Source organism: Nerophis ophidion, linkage group LG01 (assembly GCF_033978795.1).
Source record: "Nerophis ophidion isolate RoL-2023_Sa linkage group LG01, RoL_Noph_v1.0, whole genome shotgun sequence".
In the NCBI taxonomy this organism is placed as follows: Eukaryota; Metazoa; Chordata; class Actinopteri; order Syngnathiformes; family Syngnathidae; genus Nerophis; species Nerophis ophidion.
Genome location: NC_084611.1, coordinates 66,971,621 through 66,989,590, shown reverse-complemented (window position 1 = coordinate 66,989,590; position 17,970 = coordinate 66,971,621). Strand labels below are relative to the sequence as shown.

The window sequence follows — 17,970 nt, the reverse complement described above, 5'->3', positions numbered from 1 at the left end:
GACGTCATGCGCACATCGTCTGCTACTTCCGGTACAGGCAAGGCTTTTTTATTAGCGACCAAAAGTTGCTAACTCTATCGTCGTTGTTCTCTCCTAAATCCTTTCAGAAAAAATATGGCAATATCGCGAAATGATCAAGTATGACACATAGAATGGACCTGCTATCCCCGTTTGAATAAGAACATCTCATTTCAGTAGGCCTTTAATTGCTATATTGTTACAATAATTTGTTATTGTTAAGTGTCAATATTTCGATTTTTTGTAATAACAAATGTATTGATTTCAAAGAGAACGTTTACCTGTGGAGTCATCTTCCATGCTGTGTTCAGGTGAGCTGGATGTCGAAGCCATTGTTGAAAAAAATACAATTAAATTAAAATGTGCATGTTATGACTGAACATCAAACAAAACAAATAAATAATTAGAAATGACGTCATTATGGACGTTACACGTCCACTGATGTATACGTACGAGGAAGCACCTGACGCCAGACACTCATTGTATTATTGCCTACCATTTGAGTAATTATATTATTGATCAGATGTTCGTACTTTTTGTTGAAATGTGTACGCGATTTATCACCAGCTATCGAGCGTAATATTTGTCGTTGCAAGACAGATGTACATTTTTGGTAAACCTACCTTTAGATGGTTTTGTCCAAATTTGGATCGTGGGTTATAAATGAGTAAAGTATAAGCACTTTTTAAATTTAGCTTCCAAACATTTAATAGCTGCAATGTCGACTGTCGACAGAAGAGTGTGCTGGGTTGCCAGGCAGGGGCGCCGCTAGGGATTTTGGGCCCCATGAAAATAATCTATACCGGGCCCCCAACAAATAATTTCATATCATTTCATCATCATTAGGGGCCTCTCTGGGCCCCCCTCCATCACGGACCCCTAGAATCCGTCTCCTTTAGCCCCCCTTTTCGGCGCCCCTGTTGCCAGGTGAGAAATCATAAACGTATCGTACTGGAAGGTTAACATTATATGGTATTTGACTAAAATGATCGTACATGACAGATTCGGCATTGCTCGGCACCAACTGCCAGAATAACACATTATTAAAGGTGTTTCTTTTTAGCATGTGATATGGTTTTAGCGTTTAAATCAAACGTATTGTAAACTGTTGAAAAAGGCGCCACCGACAGGCCTAACAGCGCCATCAAGTGGCTGTAATGTAAAACGTTATAGATCGTTTGTTTGCTAATAGTTTGGTACTGAAGCGTTCACGTTTGTATGACGTTTTAAAAATATTGAAATTTATAAAAGATCAAATTATCTCAAAATAATACAACCAATATGCGTTTAGCAACGCTGGCGTCCACAAACCGTTTCCATCATCTTCTTCCGCCTTGAATATTACTAGCGAGCAGGTAATCACAATCGGAAGTACGTTGTTAAGCCCCGAGGAGCAATTCTCAAACGTGTACTGCCCCCTAGAGGCCAAATTCCGTATCACAGCTGAGAAGCAAAAAAACGATGCAAAACGTACCTGCTGGATGGACAAAAAACACTTCTGTAAGATAAACTGCCGCCAGTATTCCAGTTTAAATATACAAAAAAGTTAAGAAAAAAACGTTAAACATGATCAGTACCTGACCTAAGTGTGCAGCATAAAGATTTTTTTTTTTTTAAAAGGTACATTTGGATATTACCAAGTTAATCACGTCAGGGGAAACGTGTGGGTCGCTCAGGTTTACCGTCTCCTAGCAACGCAAAGCGTTCCCAGCATGCAACGCAACCCAACACACAGTCAACACACACACACTAACGCAAACAGATTTTGTTGGCGTTAACATGTAATCTAATAATGTTGTCCGCTGAGATAACTTGTTCGTCCATATCAAGCACATTGAAAGGATGATTAATGACATCATTATTGTGTGGATTCTGCACTAACTTGTTGTTCTATGAATGTCCCCAACAATTGTTGGGGACATTCATAGAACAACAAATAAAACCTATACCAAGAACTATTTCACACATCAATAACAGGAAGTTGTACACGCAAACATAAAAAGACAAAAAAAGACAAGCAATTAATTAACCAACAGACATATTTTATAAAAAATAATGCCTGTTTTTCCTTTAAGTTTCATGAAGTCATTATTACAACATTGGGATTGTACAGAAAACGTGTGAGTGTATAAAATAAATATAAAAATCATAAGTAAACACAATATCGCAAATATATATACATATTATATATATATATATACATATATATATATATATATATATATATATATATACACACACAGAGACACATAACAAATTACTTGTGAGTTAGACATACTTAGTTAGCCAATAAAGCATCAACCGATTGATAAAGTGAGAGAGTCAGTTTTATTGGCGATTATATATATATATATATATATATATATATATATATATATATATATATATATATATATATATATATATATATATATACATATACATATATATATATCTGATCAAATATTTGTTATAACTAAGAATATTTATAGCACCCCGCATCCCCGAAGGTAATAAGCGGTAGGAAATGGATGGATGAATACATATATATATATATATATATTTTTTTTTTTTTTTTTAAATATATATATATATATCTTTTTTATATATATATTTTTTTATATATATACACATAACTAAAATTAAAGTACCAATGATTGTCACACACACTAGGTGTGGTGAGATTATCCTCTGCATATGACCCATCACCCTCCCTACATACATATAAACATTTCCATATGTCTAAATGTATGTACGTATATACATATATATATGTGTATATATATATATAGATATGTATATATATGTATGTATATATGTATATATATATATATATATATATATATATATATATATATATATATATATATATATATATATACACACACACACGGTATATATATACATACATATAAAAATGTCTATATGTCTACATGGGTGTGTGTGTATATATATATATATATATATATATATATATATATATATATACATATATATATATATATATATATATATATATATATATATATATATATACACACACACACACACGGTATATATATACATACAAATAAAAATGTCTATATGTCTACATGTGTGTGTGTGTATATATATATATATATATATATATATATATATATATATATATATATAGTGGAAAGTACTTTATGAAAACGATGTTTCCTAGCATTGATATCGTAGTACAGTACTTTCATCTAACATGAGATCATGTACATTATAGACTAATAGTCAAAATAACTGTAACCTGTTGCCATTAAATTAGACGGATTAAAAAATATATATTTATATATACAAATGATACTAAAGGCTTCCATTATTCTTGGTCTTTAGTCTTTGAGTCGCTGAAGTCCAATTTTCTTTGCTTCGATGCCATAACTGTAATCTGTGGAAATACAACAAGCAGAGATCAAATTATTGTTATTTATTCATGTAACATATTTCTAAGTGCTGTATGAAAGCCAAACAAGAACAAATTCAGTAGTACCTCAGGATACGAGTTTAATTGGTTTGTAAAAGTGTTACCCACTAAAATGAATTTAACATTTATTTGCTGCCCCCCCCCCCCCCCCACACAAAAACATCCCAATTTTAAAATGTAAACTACGTTTTAAAAATAAAACATTTAGATTAAAAATATTGTATCAATAACAATACAATAGTATGGAGTACACACAAGTACATGTAGTTTTATGAAGTAATCTAATAATAATGTACGGCATTTACATTGGAGAGTGGACTTTTACGGTATCTCCTTCCAGTTGGTTTTCCGTCAAACACACCACCAACAGCTTCTCAAAATGTTCATGGATAAATGGCCATTGCTTAGATAATATTTTAACATCCTTAGCTGGCATTATCAACTCTTTATGCTTCAGGATTCCAACTGCTTCAACAAGTTAGGTAACTCCACGTTCTGTCAGGTATGTGTATATATATATATATACACAGTACTGGCCAAAAGTTTGGACACACTTCATTCAAAAGGTTTTCATGACTATCTACATTGTAGATTGTCACTGAGGACATCAAAACTTTGAATGAACACATGTGGATTTACGTACTTAACAAAGAAGGTGAAATAACTGAAAACATGTTTTATATTCCAGTTTCTTCAAAATAGCCACCCTTTGCTCTGTTTTGCTATTTTGCACACTCTTGGCATTCTCTCGATGAACTTCAAGAGGTAGTCACCTGAAATGGTTTTCACTTCACGGGTGTGCCTTATCAGGGTTGATTAGTGGAATTTATTACTGTATCAATGGGGTTGGGACCATCAGTTGTGTTGTGAATGAGAAGGTGTGTCCAAACTTTTGGCCTGTACGCTACTTTTATGTATTTCAATAAATATCATCCACGTCTTGTCAACACTGCCCTTCACACTCACTGTCTTCCTTGGTAAAAAAAAAAAATAGTTTTCTCCATGTCTATCTATACGACGAGATGTTATTGGTCGCCAACTAGTGGTGTGAAGGCTCATAACCTGGATTCATGCTCGCAACTTTAAGCATAACAATTAGCTGAGACACGTAAGCTGGGGCACTCGTTTCCTTTGGTACCACTGTACTTTATATTCAGTTGATGCATCATCCCCATGGATCAATAAAGTACTTTCTATTCTATTTTATTCTATTGCATGTACATGTATATAGAAGATATCATACCTGATGTGAAGACAAACTTGCACGTTGCTCCACCTGAATGAGTTGTCTTTGGAGGCGATGAGCTTTGTCCTGGTATTCTGCCAATTGCCTCTCGAACTGCACACACAAAATATTTCATCAAAATTTAAAATTTCTTGCAAAGAAAGTGGTACCTTGGTTTTCCTCTGATTGTTAATGATCTTCCTTTAAAATGTGTTTTATTGTTTTAAAAGGAACAAATAAGCATAATCTTCATATCAATGTAGTAATCTAAACTTAAAGAAAAACAAAAATATCATTGTACTCATTTTTAAATCGATAAAAATCATACATAACAATATAAAAAAAAGCATACCAAGTATGACCAAAATAATCCGAGATGGCATCAGAGAAAGTTGCGAGTGCCAGCACTTTGACAACTAAGATAAGAAGCATTTAATTTAAATAATAAAGGTGGCATTTTTTGGGGCTCTTCCTTCTCCACTGAATAAAGATAAAAGGGATGTAAAATGTCTATTTATACATTTGATGCATCATTTATATACATGTATTATTGTTTTCAAATGTAAAACTATAACTATTTTCAATAAAATATGTTTTTTGGGACGGCGTTGCGCGGTTGGCAGAGTGGCCGTGCCAGCAGCCTTAGGGTTCCTGGTTCGATCCCCAGCTTCTACCCAGCTAGTCACGTCTGTTGTGTCCTTGAGCAAGACACTTCACCCTTGCTCCTGATGGGTCGTGGTTAGCGCCTTGCATGGCAACTCCCGCCATCATTGTGTGAATGTGTATGTGAATGTGTGTGTGAATGGGTGAATGCGGAAATAGTGTCAAGGCGCTTTGAGTACCGTGAAGGTAGAAAAGCGCTATACGAGTATAAAAAACGAGGTACAGTCTAGGTTGTATATAGTGAACATTGTGAACAATGTAAACATCAAAGCTGTTTCCTATACACAGGTGGTCACTATATGTAGGTTTGCAGCATAACAGGCTTTGCAGCGGTTGGAGCCATGAGGAAATCAAAGTTTAACCAATATCCCAGGTTTAAACACCTTCCTCCCTGCTAATGTTAGCAAGATAATGTTAGCCTTGTAACAGTCCGCATGCTTCAAGTACCAAGTTATGTGACTTTAAGGTATACTGCAAAATTAGCTAAAAAAGTTAGCTTGCTAATAATTGCAAGCTAAAAACAGTAAGTAACATTCACACAATAAGAACAAATTAGACTCCATGTAACAACATAAGACAATCAGTCATCATTGCAGAAACTTGTAATATTTGTGGTCGTTAACCAAAGTAAAACATACTTTCGGAAGTAAAATAAATAATTTATGATTTTTACAGGTGCATGCTATATACAGGTTTTATAACACTACTTTTCTCGGCAAGGAAAGTTTTGTGGCCGCTCTAGACATGTTTGACAGAGTATGCATGTAATATACACAAAGAGAAATAAATAATTTCAAATACATGTTTAATAAAACTGAGGTTTTGTAATGATGACGTAAAAGCAATGAACGTTGTGTTTGTGTTGCACACCTCTGCTATTGTGTCGTGTTTATTTCCCAGCTGCAAATCTAACTCATGGCAGCGTTGCTTGTACTGACTCAGCTCTGCCCTGAAAGAAAAAAAGAGTGAACATTGTGTGGTTGTTGCTACAAGTGTTTTTACATGCATATACTTTTATTTATATATATATATATATATATATATATATATATATATATATATATATATATATATATATATATATATATACATATGTATATATATATATATACATATTAGGGCTGTGGATCTTTGGGTGTCCCACAATTCGATTCAATATTGAGTCTTGGGGTCACGATTCAATAACATATCGATTTTTTCGATTCGATTCGATTCGATTCTCGATTCAAAAACAATATTTTTCCGATTCAAAACGATTCTGTATTCATTCAATACATAGGATTTCAGCAGGATCTACCCCAGTCTGCTGACATGCAAGCAGAGTAGTAGATTTTTTTTAAAAAAGCTTTTATAATTGTGAAGCACAATGTTTTATCAACTGATTGTAATAATGTAAATTTGTTTTAACTATTAAACAAACCAAAAATATGACTTATTTTATCTTTGTGAAAACATTGGACACAGTGTGTTGTCAAGCTTATGAGATGCGATGCAAGTGTAAGCCACTGTGACACTATTGTTCTTTTTTTTATTTTTATAAATGTCTAATGATAATGTCAATGAGAGATTTTTGATCACTGCTATGCTGAAATTATAACTAATATTGATACTGTTCTTGATAATATTAATTTTTGTTTCACTACTTTTGGTTTGTTCTGTGTCATGTTTGTGTCTCCTCTCAATTGCTCTGTTTATTGCAGTTCTGAGTGTTGCTGGGTCAGGTTTGGTTCTGGAATTGGATTGCATTGTTATGGTATTGCTGTGTTGTGGTTTGTTGGATTGATAAAAAATAAATAAATTTTAAAAAATAATAAGAAAAATAAAAAAAATCGATTTTTTAAAAATGAGAATCGATTCTAAATCGCATAACGTATTCGAATCAATTTTTTTCCACACCCCTAATATATAAACATATATACGTATGTATATATACATATATATAAATAAATATATGTATATATTTACATATTCATACATACATGTATATATATACACACACAAGCACCCACACATGTATAGATAAACACAACATTTTCAATAATATTCCTTTTAGTTCTTACTTCATAGTTTTGATTTTATTTTCAAAGGTCTGCGCCATGTTCTTTGCCTCGTCTTTCCAGCGCTGAATACTTTTCTGCTGGGCTGTGAGAAGACGCATCAAGTCAGCGTTTGAGTTGCGACTGCTCTCCTCCAAGTCGATCATCTGTGCTTTAAGCGTCTTCTCCTTCACGCTGTACTCTTGATCCATCTGACAAACCTGCATTAAAGCACCATTTCTTATTAGCTACAATATTAATAATATTTGTTTTTTTTATTATGCTGCATATAATCAAATATTGCTATTTGTTAGTAATTTGTTTAAAAAAGTCAGTCAGAAATAAAAGTATTAATATAAATCCAAATAATGTGTTCCAAACCACCAAAAATATGAACAGACAACACATTTTATAGAAAATAATTATAGTTTCACATGGGGCGGTCTGATACAAGTTTTTCACTTACAATACCCATTTTGGATCCTTGAGTATTGGTTGATACCAACATTGATCCAATAAGATATCAGCAATAATCATACATACTTGTATTATTTTGTAACACGGAATGTTACAAAAGGTCTGATCAACAAATTAGTCAAAAAGAAACACAAGCCAATTAATTATTAACCGTCTGGATTGATGAATGCTGTCTTTAAGTTGAAGTGGAGTGGTAATTGATTTGGCAACACCTAGTGACCACAATAATTCATGAAGTTATGATCATCCATCCATCCATCCATTTTCTACCACTTGTCCTTTTTGGGATTGCGGGGGGTGCTGGAGCCTATCTCAGCTGGGGTAGACCCTGGACAAGTCAGGGGCCAACACAGATAGACAGACAACATTCACACTCACATTCACACACTCGGGCCAATTTTGTGTTGCCAATCAACCTATCCCCAGGTGCATGTCTTTGGAGGTGGGAGGAAGCCGGAGAACCCGTAGGGAACCCATGCACTCACGGGGAGAAATGCAAACTCCACACAGAAAGATCCCGAGCCCGGGATTGAACTCAGGACTACTCAGGACCTTCATATTGTGAGGCACATGCACTAACCCCTGTGCCACCGTGCTGCCCATGTTAAGAAACATGACACAGTACTTTAAATGATGCAGACACATTTGTTATTTGATACTTTCTAATATGATTCTGCCTTAGAAATTTTGTATGCATAAGTAATACTGTATGTAACTATAATTATTTGATGCTTGTTCATTCTGACAAACAGTTTTAGACTGCAACATTGTTCAATTAATGATGACTTAATAGATGAAGATTTAACATCATTTTTATTTTTATTGAACCCTTTTGTTGACGAAGACGGGGGTGACCAGAGAGGGGTACAAAGAGAGCCACCACCGTACTTTGCTACGAGTTGTTTCTTAATATTCAATTGTGCTTTTCACCTTCTTTATCACAGTGCTGTCACTCGCAATGGTAAATGGTCCCATGGTGGATTATTGTAGTTGTACCCAAAAGAACAGTACATAGATTGAGTCCCCAACACATGGATTTTGCACTCTATAATACGCAGAATGTTACGTAAACAAAACGGAATAGTTTGTTACAAATGTTTGGCCGTACGATAAACGGTTAACTAAATCTGTGGCAAAAATTTTTGTTGAAAAGGAAATCTTATAACAAATGGGCGTACAAAAGCCAGGTTTGACTGCTTATTTTTTGTCATTCTCCTTGAACCTTACCTGTTGTTTGGCCTTCTTGTGAACCTGGATGGAAGTTTTTCGCAGCTCATCCATTTTCCTTTGGAGCTGCAGGTTCTCCTGCTGCAACTGAAGGCGCTCATCGCTGATTTTGACACAGTCCTCCCGGGCTGCAGCCAAACAACCCTGTAGCCGTTGCACTTCCTCCTGGCCGCGGGACAACTCCTCATTGTGTCTGCAGGTCGAAAAAGGCAAGATAAGTTGCAGTTGGCTTATTAGTTAGAAGCTCGGAGCACTGAAAGATGTTGTTAAATGAAGTAAATGTGTATACTCCAGTTGCATCTTCTTGAGTTTGCTTTGGGTACTTCGCAAAGTGATGCTAACGTCGTCCTTCATCCTCTCTGCATTCAGACACCTATGATGAAGAGCATCCATTTTGCCAACTTGTGGTTCTGCCTGGCACTCCTTTACCACCTGAAGGACATAGACATAAAAAACATGATCTAATTTGAGTATTTGCAATATTTTAACAGTGTGAGCACGGGCTTTGGAAGCAGCTTCCTGTTGCCGGAAAGATACCTTGGATAGTTCCTCCTCTAGCGATTTCCTCTCTCGCTTCAACCTCTCGATCAGAGATTCTTTTTCTGCACATTCCTGCAGACAAGCACGGAGCAGCAAGGAGAACATTGTTTTACTAGCTGAAGGAGCAAAGCAGTGAAATGTAAATGGATGTAATGATTTTGAGACGTTGTTCTTACCAATTGCAATAAAGACAGCTGCTCAGCCATTCCACGGAGTTCAATGTTGCACTGCTTGCGTACGTTATCCACCTGTTGAACATCAAGATATGCAGCTGCAACACAACCTTTACCACCACGACTCAAGGGCCAGTTGATCATACTGCTTATTATTGCATTATTTACATTTGCTCTTATCAATGTCAGATTACACCATTGTTAATTTTGTTGACTAATTATTTCCGTCTGAGTTATTGTGAACAAACTATTTTTAACTGAAGTAAGACGGTAATGATCAAAACAAAAGCATGTTTTCTAAGACGATGACAAAATCAAATGAGAGTTAGTCAACAAATAAATACAAGAGGAACATGTTGACAGTAACAAAGGTGTGTTCGGGTCGTATTGCTGCGATGGGGTTGTTTTTGAGATACGGAAAAGTACAGGAAGCAGCAAGAGCAGGGTGCAGGTAAGATTCCTTATTCTCCATATCAGTGGCAAAAACATGAAAAGTGTGTCACTCGGAAACGTGCAGGTATACAAACAGCAACATTTTGTTTAGCACACAGAGGTGTAAAAATAAGCTGTAGCATACTAAACAAGCACTCAACCGTTGCCAACTGTTGGACAAAGGAAAAGTTCTCTCAGCAAGAAATTAAACGTATCTGACGCATAGAAATCATTGATCCAGCAGGGAAAGTGATTAAAGGCGACCGCAGGTGCAAACACTAATCACCAAACAGGAACAAGTGTGAAAGAAACTCAGCATACTTGAAAACCAAAACTAAACAGGAAAACTAAACTGCGAACAATAACAATAACATAAAACAAAACATGGCCCAGGACATCGGGCCATGACAAACAACATACAATCATTAAATTTGACCTTGTAGATGGGTAAGGCAAGTTGGTAATACATCCAATCACAGCTCTTTAACAACGGCACCGGGAGTAAATCACAAAACATTTGACACAATCATAATATCCTAATGAACAATTTAGAATGATATGGCATCATTGAATTGGGTAAGAAGACATTTAACCAACAGGAAGCCCTGCGCAAAGCTAAGCGAACACAAGGCTACCGCGCTAAATATATCTTGCGGTGTACCCCAGGGATCAATACTTGTACCAAAATTTTTCAATCTGTATAGAACTGACAAATGTAAAGTTACACAGAACTTCAAGTTAGTATTAATTGCAGACAACACGATCGCATTTTGTTCAGGAGAAAACACACAGCAGCTATTAAAGTTAATAACAAAATAAATTAATAAATTAAAGAGATGGTTAAACAAAAACATTATTTTCTAATCTCAGTAAAACTAAAATAATGCTGTTTGGTAACAGCAGAAGAGAAAGTCAAACACAAATACAAAAAGATAGAACAGATAATAAAAAGGTAGAATAAGTGAAATTCTTAGGTGTAATAATTGATCATCAAATTAGATGGAAATTTCATATAAAAAATATACATCCGAACGTGGCAATACATACTTTAATAATGAATAAAGCAAAATATGTTCTGGACTAAAAAACACACTACATTTCTATACTGCTCCCTGTTGTTACCATATCTGAGTCATTGTGTAGAAATATGGGGAAACAACTAAAAAGTACACTTATTCACTAACTCTTGCAAAAAAGGTCAGTGAGAATAATACATAATGTTGACTATTGGGATAATCAAACATTTCCAGAATTTGTAGACAATAACAAAAACAACAGATTTTAAATAATAAAAAATATCAATCACACCACTGACCGGTACAGGTACTGTTAACTTACTTGGTATCATTCCTGTCGTTATTTGTATCTATCCGCCTATATTTGTTTACATTCAAGACCTTTAGCTTGTGGATGGCATATCCCCCTACGGTTTGTAATGTTGCATGTTTAGCTATTCCTCATTCTCTGGGAATGAGATTCGTAGGAAAATTCATGTATTTGCTGCCATAAGGCGAGGATTGCTGACTTACAAGTGGCTTTGCTGCAATCTGGAGGCTCAATAGTTCATAGTTAGGACACTAAAGTGCTTTGACGTGGCATCCGTTCACTTTTCGCTGTCAATTTTGCGGTACACCGCAATAATTTGTCATCAATATGTGATATAACGATAGTATTAAAAGCTCTGTGGTCTGCCAAATTTAGAGCCATTTATATTGTCTACATCACACGACCTGAGTGGTGTTATGTAGAATTATTTTAATTTTTTTTAAATCGCACTTGATTCCAATGGGTCAATTTTTAATAAATGTTCATTATTCAAACAAGGCACTTCACTTAAATGAAATCTGCAGCATAACACAAAAAGTGCACTTTGTCATTGGCAGTATTGTGAATTATTGTATTTTATGTAAAGTAGTGAGAAAATTGATCACTTTGTCATTTATTTAATTAAATGTTGCCGAGCCAATGTAATGGCGTTATTTTTTTCCCCACGCATTGCGTAGGAAGTGATAGCCATTGTCATTGAAATAAAAATGACAAAAAATAGATACAATCATGGCAACAGTAAAAATGTGCACAAATGTAACTGAGCATAAGATTGCCATAAAATAAGCCTAAAATGACTGATGATTTGAATGTCTGAATTATTTGCATTCTCTAGAAATGCTTGATAGCTGCATCCGATTGGAGTATTAGACACTCTGCAGTAGGAATATATTTGAATAACCCTGCTGATAAGGAGGCACTCTGTCAAGAGCATTTCTCCTAAAGCATGGCACTTGCTGAAGTGCAGCTCGTTACTAATGAGAGTCAGCTTTGCAGGATTAGAAGGATTTATCAGTTGAATAGATTGATCATGAAAAACAATTAGAGCATTGAACACCGAGGTTTGCTTAACTGATTTTGTATCAGAATCACTGCCGTTTGTTTACCAATGGAGGTTATAAATAAATGTAATACATGTAAAATACATTTTAAATAATAAAAATGTCTTGCACTTTGATTTAAATGAATAGTTCATTGATACAATTTAAAATATGAGTTAAAACTACTTTGAACACTGCAAAAATGTCAGTTGCTTGTCCCTGCTTCTTGAAACTAGACTATACCGTGAAATATAAAATTAAAATCCTTTAAAAATATATTTCAAAAATAATCTATAATGTATATTTTGTGACATATTTGTGTTATTTCACATCCCAAGTTACAACTATTCTTTATTGTATTTAAAAAAACGTACACTTACATACAGTCCATTCAGAAAATATTCACAGCGCTTCACTTTTTCCACATTTTGTTATGTTACAACCTAATTCCAAAATGTAAATAATTCATTTATGTCCTCAAAATTATACACACAATACCTAAAATTCTGCCATGCACTGTCAAGTGTAAGACCGGATATAGACAGGCGTGGGCTTTTCCAATTCATGTCTAATCAATTTACCACAAGATGATTCCAATTACACTGAAGGAATATGTCAAGGATGATCAGTTAAAACAGGATACACTGAGCTCACTTTTGACCTTCATGGCAACGGCTGTGAATAATTCTTAGTTTTAAATTTTTAATAAATTTGCAAAAAAATTTAAATACAAAAAAAAAAAATTTCCCATTGTTTTCCCAGGTGTTGTGTGTAGGAGGACAAAAAAATGATTTATTCCATTTTAGAATAAAGCTGTAACATAACAAAATGTGGAAAAAGTGAAGCGCTGTTAATACTTTCCAGCTGCATGGTCAGTGTTGTCACTGCGTTTTCACTCCGTCCTGCTACACTAACGCATGACCCCCACCCCCTGAAAAATGTGGAACACTATCAATTTACAAGTCACATGGTCCACAGAAAGTTGTTTATCTTTCAAACGCTCTACAAATCATGTGAAGAACAAGCACATTCCTGTTACCTGTATTATTTATTTTCTAAATATATATATTTTTTGTTAAATCAATGCAATATGCTAGTGTCAAAATGTTATTAGGATAAATGTTGTATAGCTACATTTTTACATATTTACTAATTATATGCTAAAAACTCACAATTGTTACTTTCAGTCTTGTTGCTTAATGCAGGGATCACTAACTGGCAGATTATTGTCCGCGTCCGGACCCAAACGCCTTACCATATAGACCTAGGCTGAGAGTTAATTTATTATTTAACTATTTTAAGTTTTGATGGAGCTCTTTTATTTCGACTGGTGCAATTTATTTTTTTAGATTTTACGGTATTGGGTCATCGGATCAGGAAATAAAATGACCAATTGCATGCAAGTTAAACAATCCCACCTGATACTGATAGGAAACTTGTACCGAAATTAAATCCTGTTGCCTTAGATCAAGGGTCTCAAACATGCGGCCCGCCAGATGTTACTTTGCGGCCCGCACTTTGATATGACATTTTATTATTTATGCGGCCCGCGAGTTTAATATTAATGGCGCTTGAAAGCGTCATACTTTCACAACGTTCCCAATTCTCCCGGGAGTCCCCTGAAATTTCAGGGCATCCATTCTCTTGAAATCCCTGTCGAATTTTACCCAATCAACAACATTCAGGGGGTGCCATAATGGTACTGCCTTTAGCGCCCTCTGCATCCTGTATAGACACCGTGCAAGCCCAGTTACCGGTATATGTTGCATCTTGCTGTGAAGACATATTTGATCAACAGCCACACAGGTCACAGTAAGAGTGGCCGTAAAAAAAAAAACTAAAAAAAACTTTAAATTTAACACAGTTACAAATATGTGCCAGACTGAGAACCCACCCCAAACAAGAATGACAAACACATTTCAGGAGAACATCCCCAACATAAACACAACAGAACAAATATCCAGAATCCCATGCAGCTCTAACTCTTCCGGGCTACAATATACACACCCCCGCTAACACCAACCCCCCACATCCCCACCCTCCCTACTTGTATCGGATGAGGTGGTGTATAGTAGCCCGGTAGAGTTAGGGTTGCAAAGTGTTCTAGGTATTTGTTCTCTTGTGTTTAAGTTGTGTTAGGATGCGGATGTTCTCCCAAAATGTGTTTGTCATTCTTGTATGGTGTTGGTTCAAAGTGTGGCGCATATTTGTAACAGTGTTAAAGTTGTTTATACGGCCACCCTCAGTGTGACCTGTATGGCTGTTGACCAAGTACGTCTTGTAACCACTTACATAGTTCTGCAGAAGTCTCACACGACATGTTTCAGTGCCGTCTCTTTGGTTGTGTGACGTAAAAGTGTGCGCGATGACATGTTGTAGAGCAGTAGTCCTCTTATTGGGGGTGCGCGAACCAAGGGAAAAGTGAGATTTATTATTAATATTCTAAAAAATAGCAGCAATACATAAATAATTTATAAATACATTTATTAGATAATACTTCAACAAAATATGAATGTAAGGTCATAAACTCTGAAAAAATAATACAAAAACTGTGAAAAAATAATACAACAATCCAACATTCAGTGTTGACAGCTAGACTTTTTATTGACATGTTCCATCAATATTGATGTTAAAGATTTATTTTTTTTGTGAAGAAATGTTTAGAATTAAGTTCATGAATCCACATAGATCTTTATTACAATCCCCAAAGAGGGCATTTTAAGTTGATGATCACTTCTATGTGTAGAAATCTTTATTTATAATTGAATCACTTGTTTATTTTTCAACAAGATTTTAGTTATTTTTATATCTTTGTTTCCAAATAGTTCAATAAAGACCACTACAAATGAGCAATATTTTGCACTGTTATCAAATTTAATAAAAAAGAAAGTGATGACATAGTGCTGTATTTAACTTCTTCATCTCTTTTTTTCAACCAAAAATTTTTTGCTTTGATTAGGGGGTACTTGAATTAAAAAAATGTTCACAGGAAAAAGGTGGAGAACCACTGTTGTAGAGGACGTTAAAGGCAGTGCAGTCAAGGCAGCCCTTAATAATATCGGCCGGGTGAAAATTGGGACAAATTCGGGAAAATGGTTGCACCGGTAGATTGTTGGGAGGTGCACTGAAATTCAGGAGTCCCCCGGAAAAATCGTGAGGGTTGGCAAGTATGTTGCTAAGGCGGGAAAGCCATTCATAGAAAGTGAATTCATTAAAAAGTGCATGTTAGATTTTTTAAGAAATCTTTTCTTGCGGCCCAGGCTCACCCAGTTTCTGCATCCAGTGGCCCCCAGGTAAAATGAGTTTGAGACCCCTGCCTTAGATGGATGAATTATTACACATTTTGAGTAGTTAAATGTGCGTTTTATCACATTTAGAGATGAAAAAAAGACAGATTTTTAAGATTATTTTGAGAGAATAACAACAAGCAAATGATTAAGAGATATGGTTATTAACACCTGCAGTAAGAACACAACATTGTTTTGCTTGAGGAAGCAACTAGAAAATGTCCTACCTCTTTTCTGGTGCGCACAGCAGCATCGTGGATCAGCTGTTGGATGACTTTCTTTGTCTGCTCGAGCTCTTCTATCATTTGCTTCTCTTTTAGCACCGCCTGAAGGAGAACAACAATCATCACAAGTAGTTTGATGAGAAAGGTGCCACGACCACTAATAGTACACTTACACACTATATTAGAGAATGCAAACGCTGTTCACCACATGGTGTGTGGATCTTAGTAAATCAGGCCCTAAGTCTCCAAAGCAGAAGCCTATTAGAAAGTTTTGTGTAACAAACATGTCTGCATCATATAATTTAATGCGTCATGAGCTTACCTTCATACATTATTGTGGCCACTAAGTGTCAAATCATCATGCCACTCCACTGTCATAAGGTTAGTGTTTTTCATGTTCACCATGTTTTCTGAGTAATTTCACTTGATCAAACACTTTCCAACATTCCACACTACAAAATAATAAAGTATCTACTGTGATTTGTGCTGATACAGTATCTGATTAATATACGTATGTATCGGCAAGTACTCAAGTATCCAATATTGTTATCGTATCAGAAGTGAAAAAGTTGCATTGGGACACGCCCAACTTTAATCCTTTTCGGTGTCTATACATTCAATAAAAAAAGAGATTACCTCATTCTTCTGCAGCACTGCTTCCTCAGCCACCTGCACACTCTCTCGGACTTTATCAAGAGCCTCATATTTCTCCTGTTCCAAGGTAGCACATCGGGCCTTAAGGCTGCTTGCTGTTTTCTCCAACACGGTTTGCTCTCCTCGGACACCCACTGCCTCCCGAGACGTTGTTTTGAGCCTAAGGATAGAAAAACAAACACATGCTGACCTTCATAAATGATCTTCCTAAAAAAAGCAAGAATGCAGCACATTTGAAATGAATAGAGTCAGATTTATAAGCTATATCAGGCAAAGGTTTTGATGTACGCACCTTGCTTCTTGCTGGCTGATGGTTGACTGAAGCTGTTGGATTTGTCTCTGTGCTGCTTCTTCTCGTCTTTGAACCGCAACCACATCTTCCTCCTAAATGCATATTTGCTTGGCCTTAAGATCAATTTCCATATAATATAACACGTTTAACGAGTGAGTCATGATTTGGTGCTAACTGTTACCTTTACACTGTTTATAAACATACTTTAATGGGACTCAATGTGTGAATATAGCTTGTCATTACAACTTTAAACAGTAGATGGAACTTACCTCTGCTTTTTAACACATGGTGATTAAAGTACCAGTATAATGTAAAAACAAGTTGTGTCTATCTTGAATTGACTAATGGATTCATAATGCCAAAAAACTTGCAAAGTTTGCGAGTAATTAGATATGATAAAAATAACATAAATCTCACGGAGATGCTCGAGCCATTTTGAGAGATAGTGAGCAAGCCATGTACGTGATCCGTGACGAATGAGAGGGAAACACAGATCCCTTTGCCAGCAACAACATGCTCATCATGCAGACTTTGTGAGTGCTAATAACGATTACTTTGGGACAAATGATGACAAAAAAATATCTTATTTTTGAGCCTGAGTATAAAGAGGATGAGCTCCAAGTTTTAGAAGCTGGGTGCCAAACAAATCCAAATTAAGTGTAACATTAACATCATGCAGCAGTATTGCTAAGTGCTAAACAAGAAATGCAAACTACAATTATACTAAAACAATTACTTCATGTACAATGTCTGCTCTTACTGGGATGCTGACTGATAAATTGTTCTTCTTTCCCGTTTTGATGAAGAAATAATCATAATCCACACAATTGTTTGAAAAGAAAAGTTCGGTCTTGTCTGGTCTTTCTCTCCATCCCTGGCTATATGTCAAAGATGAAAAACTTCTCGATTTATGGCTAAATCCTCCTAATATCCATGTG

The 17,970-nt window shown here is 35.4% G+C and overlaps 2 protein-coding genes across 3 annotated transcripts in view; both read right to left on the bottom strand.

The window, feature by feature from the left end:
- Positions 1-1,397, bottom strand: part of dnah6 (dynein, axonemal, heavy chain 6) — a 159,677-nt gene extending 158,280 nt beyond the window's left edge. Inside the window, exons 1-2 of the mRNA XM_061909242.1 lie at positions 1,330-1,397; positions 300-334 (exon numbers count right to left, since the gene is read on the bottom strand). Of these exons, the coding sequence (XP_061765226.1) occupies positions 300-318 (19 nt within the window). The 5' untranslated portion in view covers positions 319-334; positions 1,330-1,397. The remainder of the gene's footprint in view (positions 1-299; positions 335-1,329) is intronic.
- Positions 1,398-3,120: 1,723 nt separating this feature from the next.
- sclt1 (sodium channel and clathrin linker 1) overlaps positions 3,121-17,970 on the bottom strand; it is a 33,906-nt gene continuing 19,056 nt past the window's right edge. For both annotated transcript variants that reach the window (XM_061909230.1, XM_061909219.1), the window contains 11 exons: positions 17,033-17,124; positions 16,723-16,900; positions 16,090-16,188; positions 9,781-9,852; positions 9,602-9,676; positions 9,354-9,496; positions 9,065-9,257; positions 7,385-7,581; positions 6,195-6,273; positions 4,680-4,775; positions 3,121-3,400 (listed from right to left, as the gene is read on the bottom strand). In XM_061909230.1, the coding sequence (XP_061765214.1) occupies positions 3,332-3,400; positions 4,680-4,775; positions 6,195-6,273; positions 7,385-7,581; positions 9,065-9,257; positions 9,354-9,496; positions 9,602-9,676; positions 9,781-9,852; positions 16,090-16,188; positions 16,723-16,900; positions 17,033-17,124 (1,293 nt within the window). In that variant the 3' untranslated portion in view covers positions 3,121-3,331. The remainder of the gene's footprint in view (positions 3,401-4,679; positions 4,776-6,194; positions 6,274-7,384; positions 7,582-9,064; positions 9,258-9,353; positions 9,497-9,601; positions 9,677-9,780; positions 9,853-16,089; positions 16,189-16,722; positions 16,901-17,032; positions 17,125-17,970) is intronic.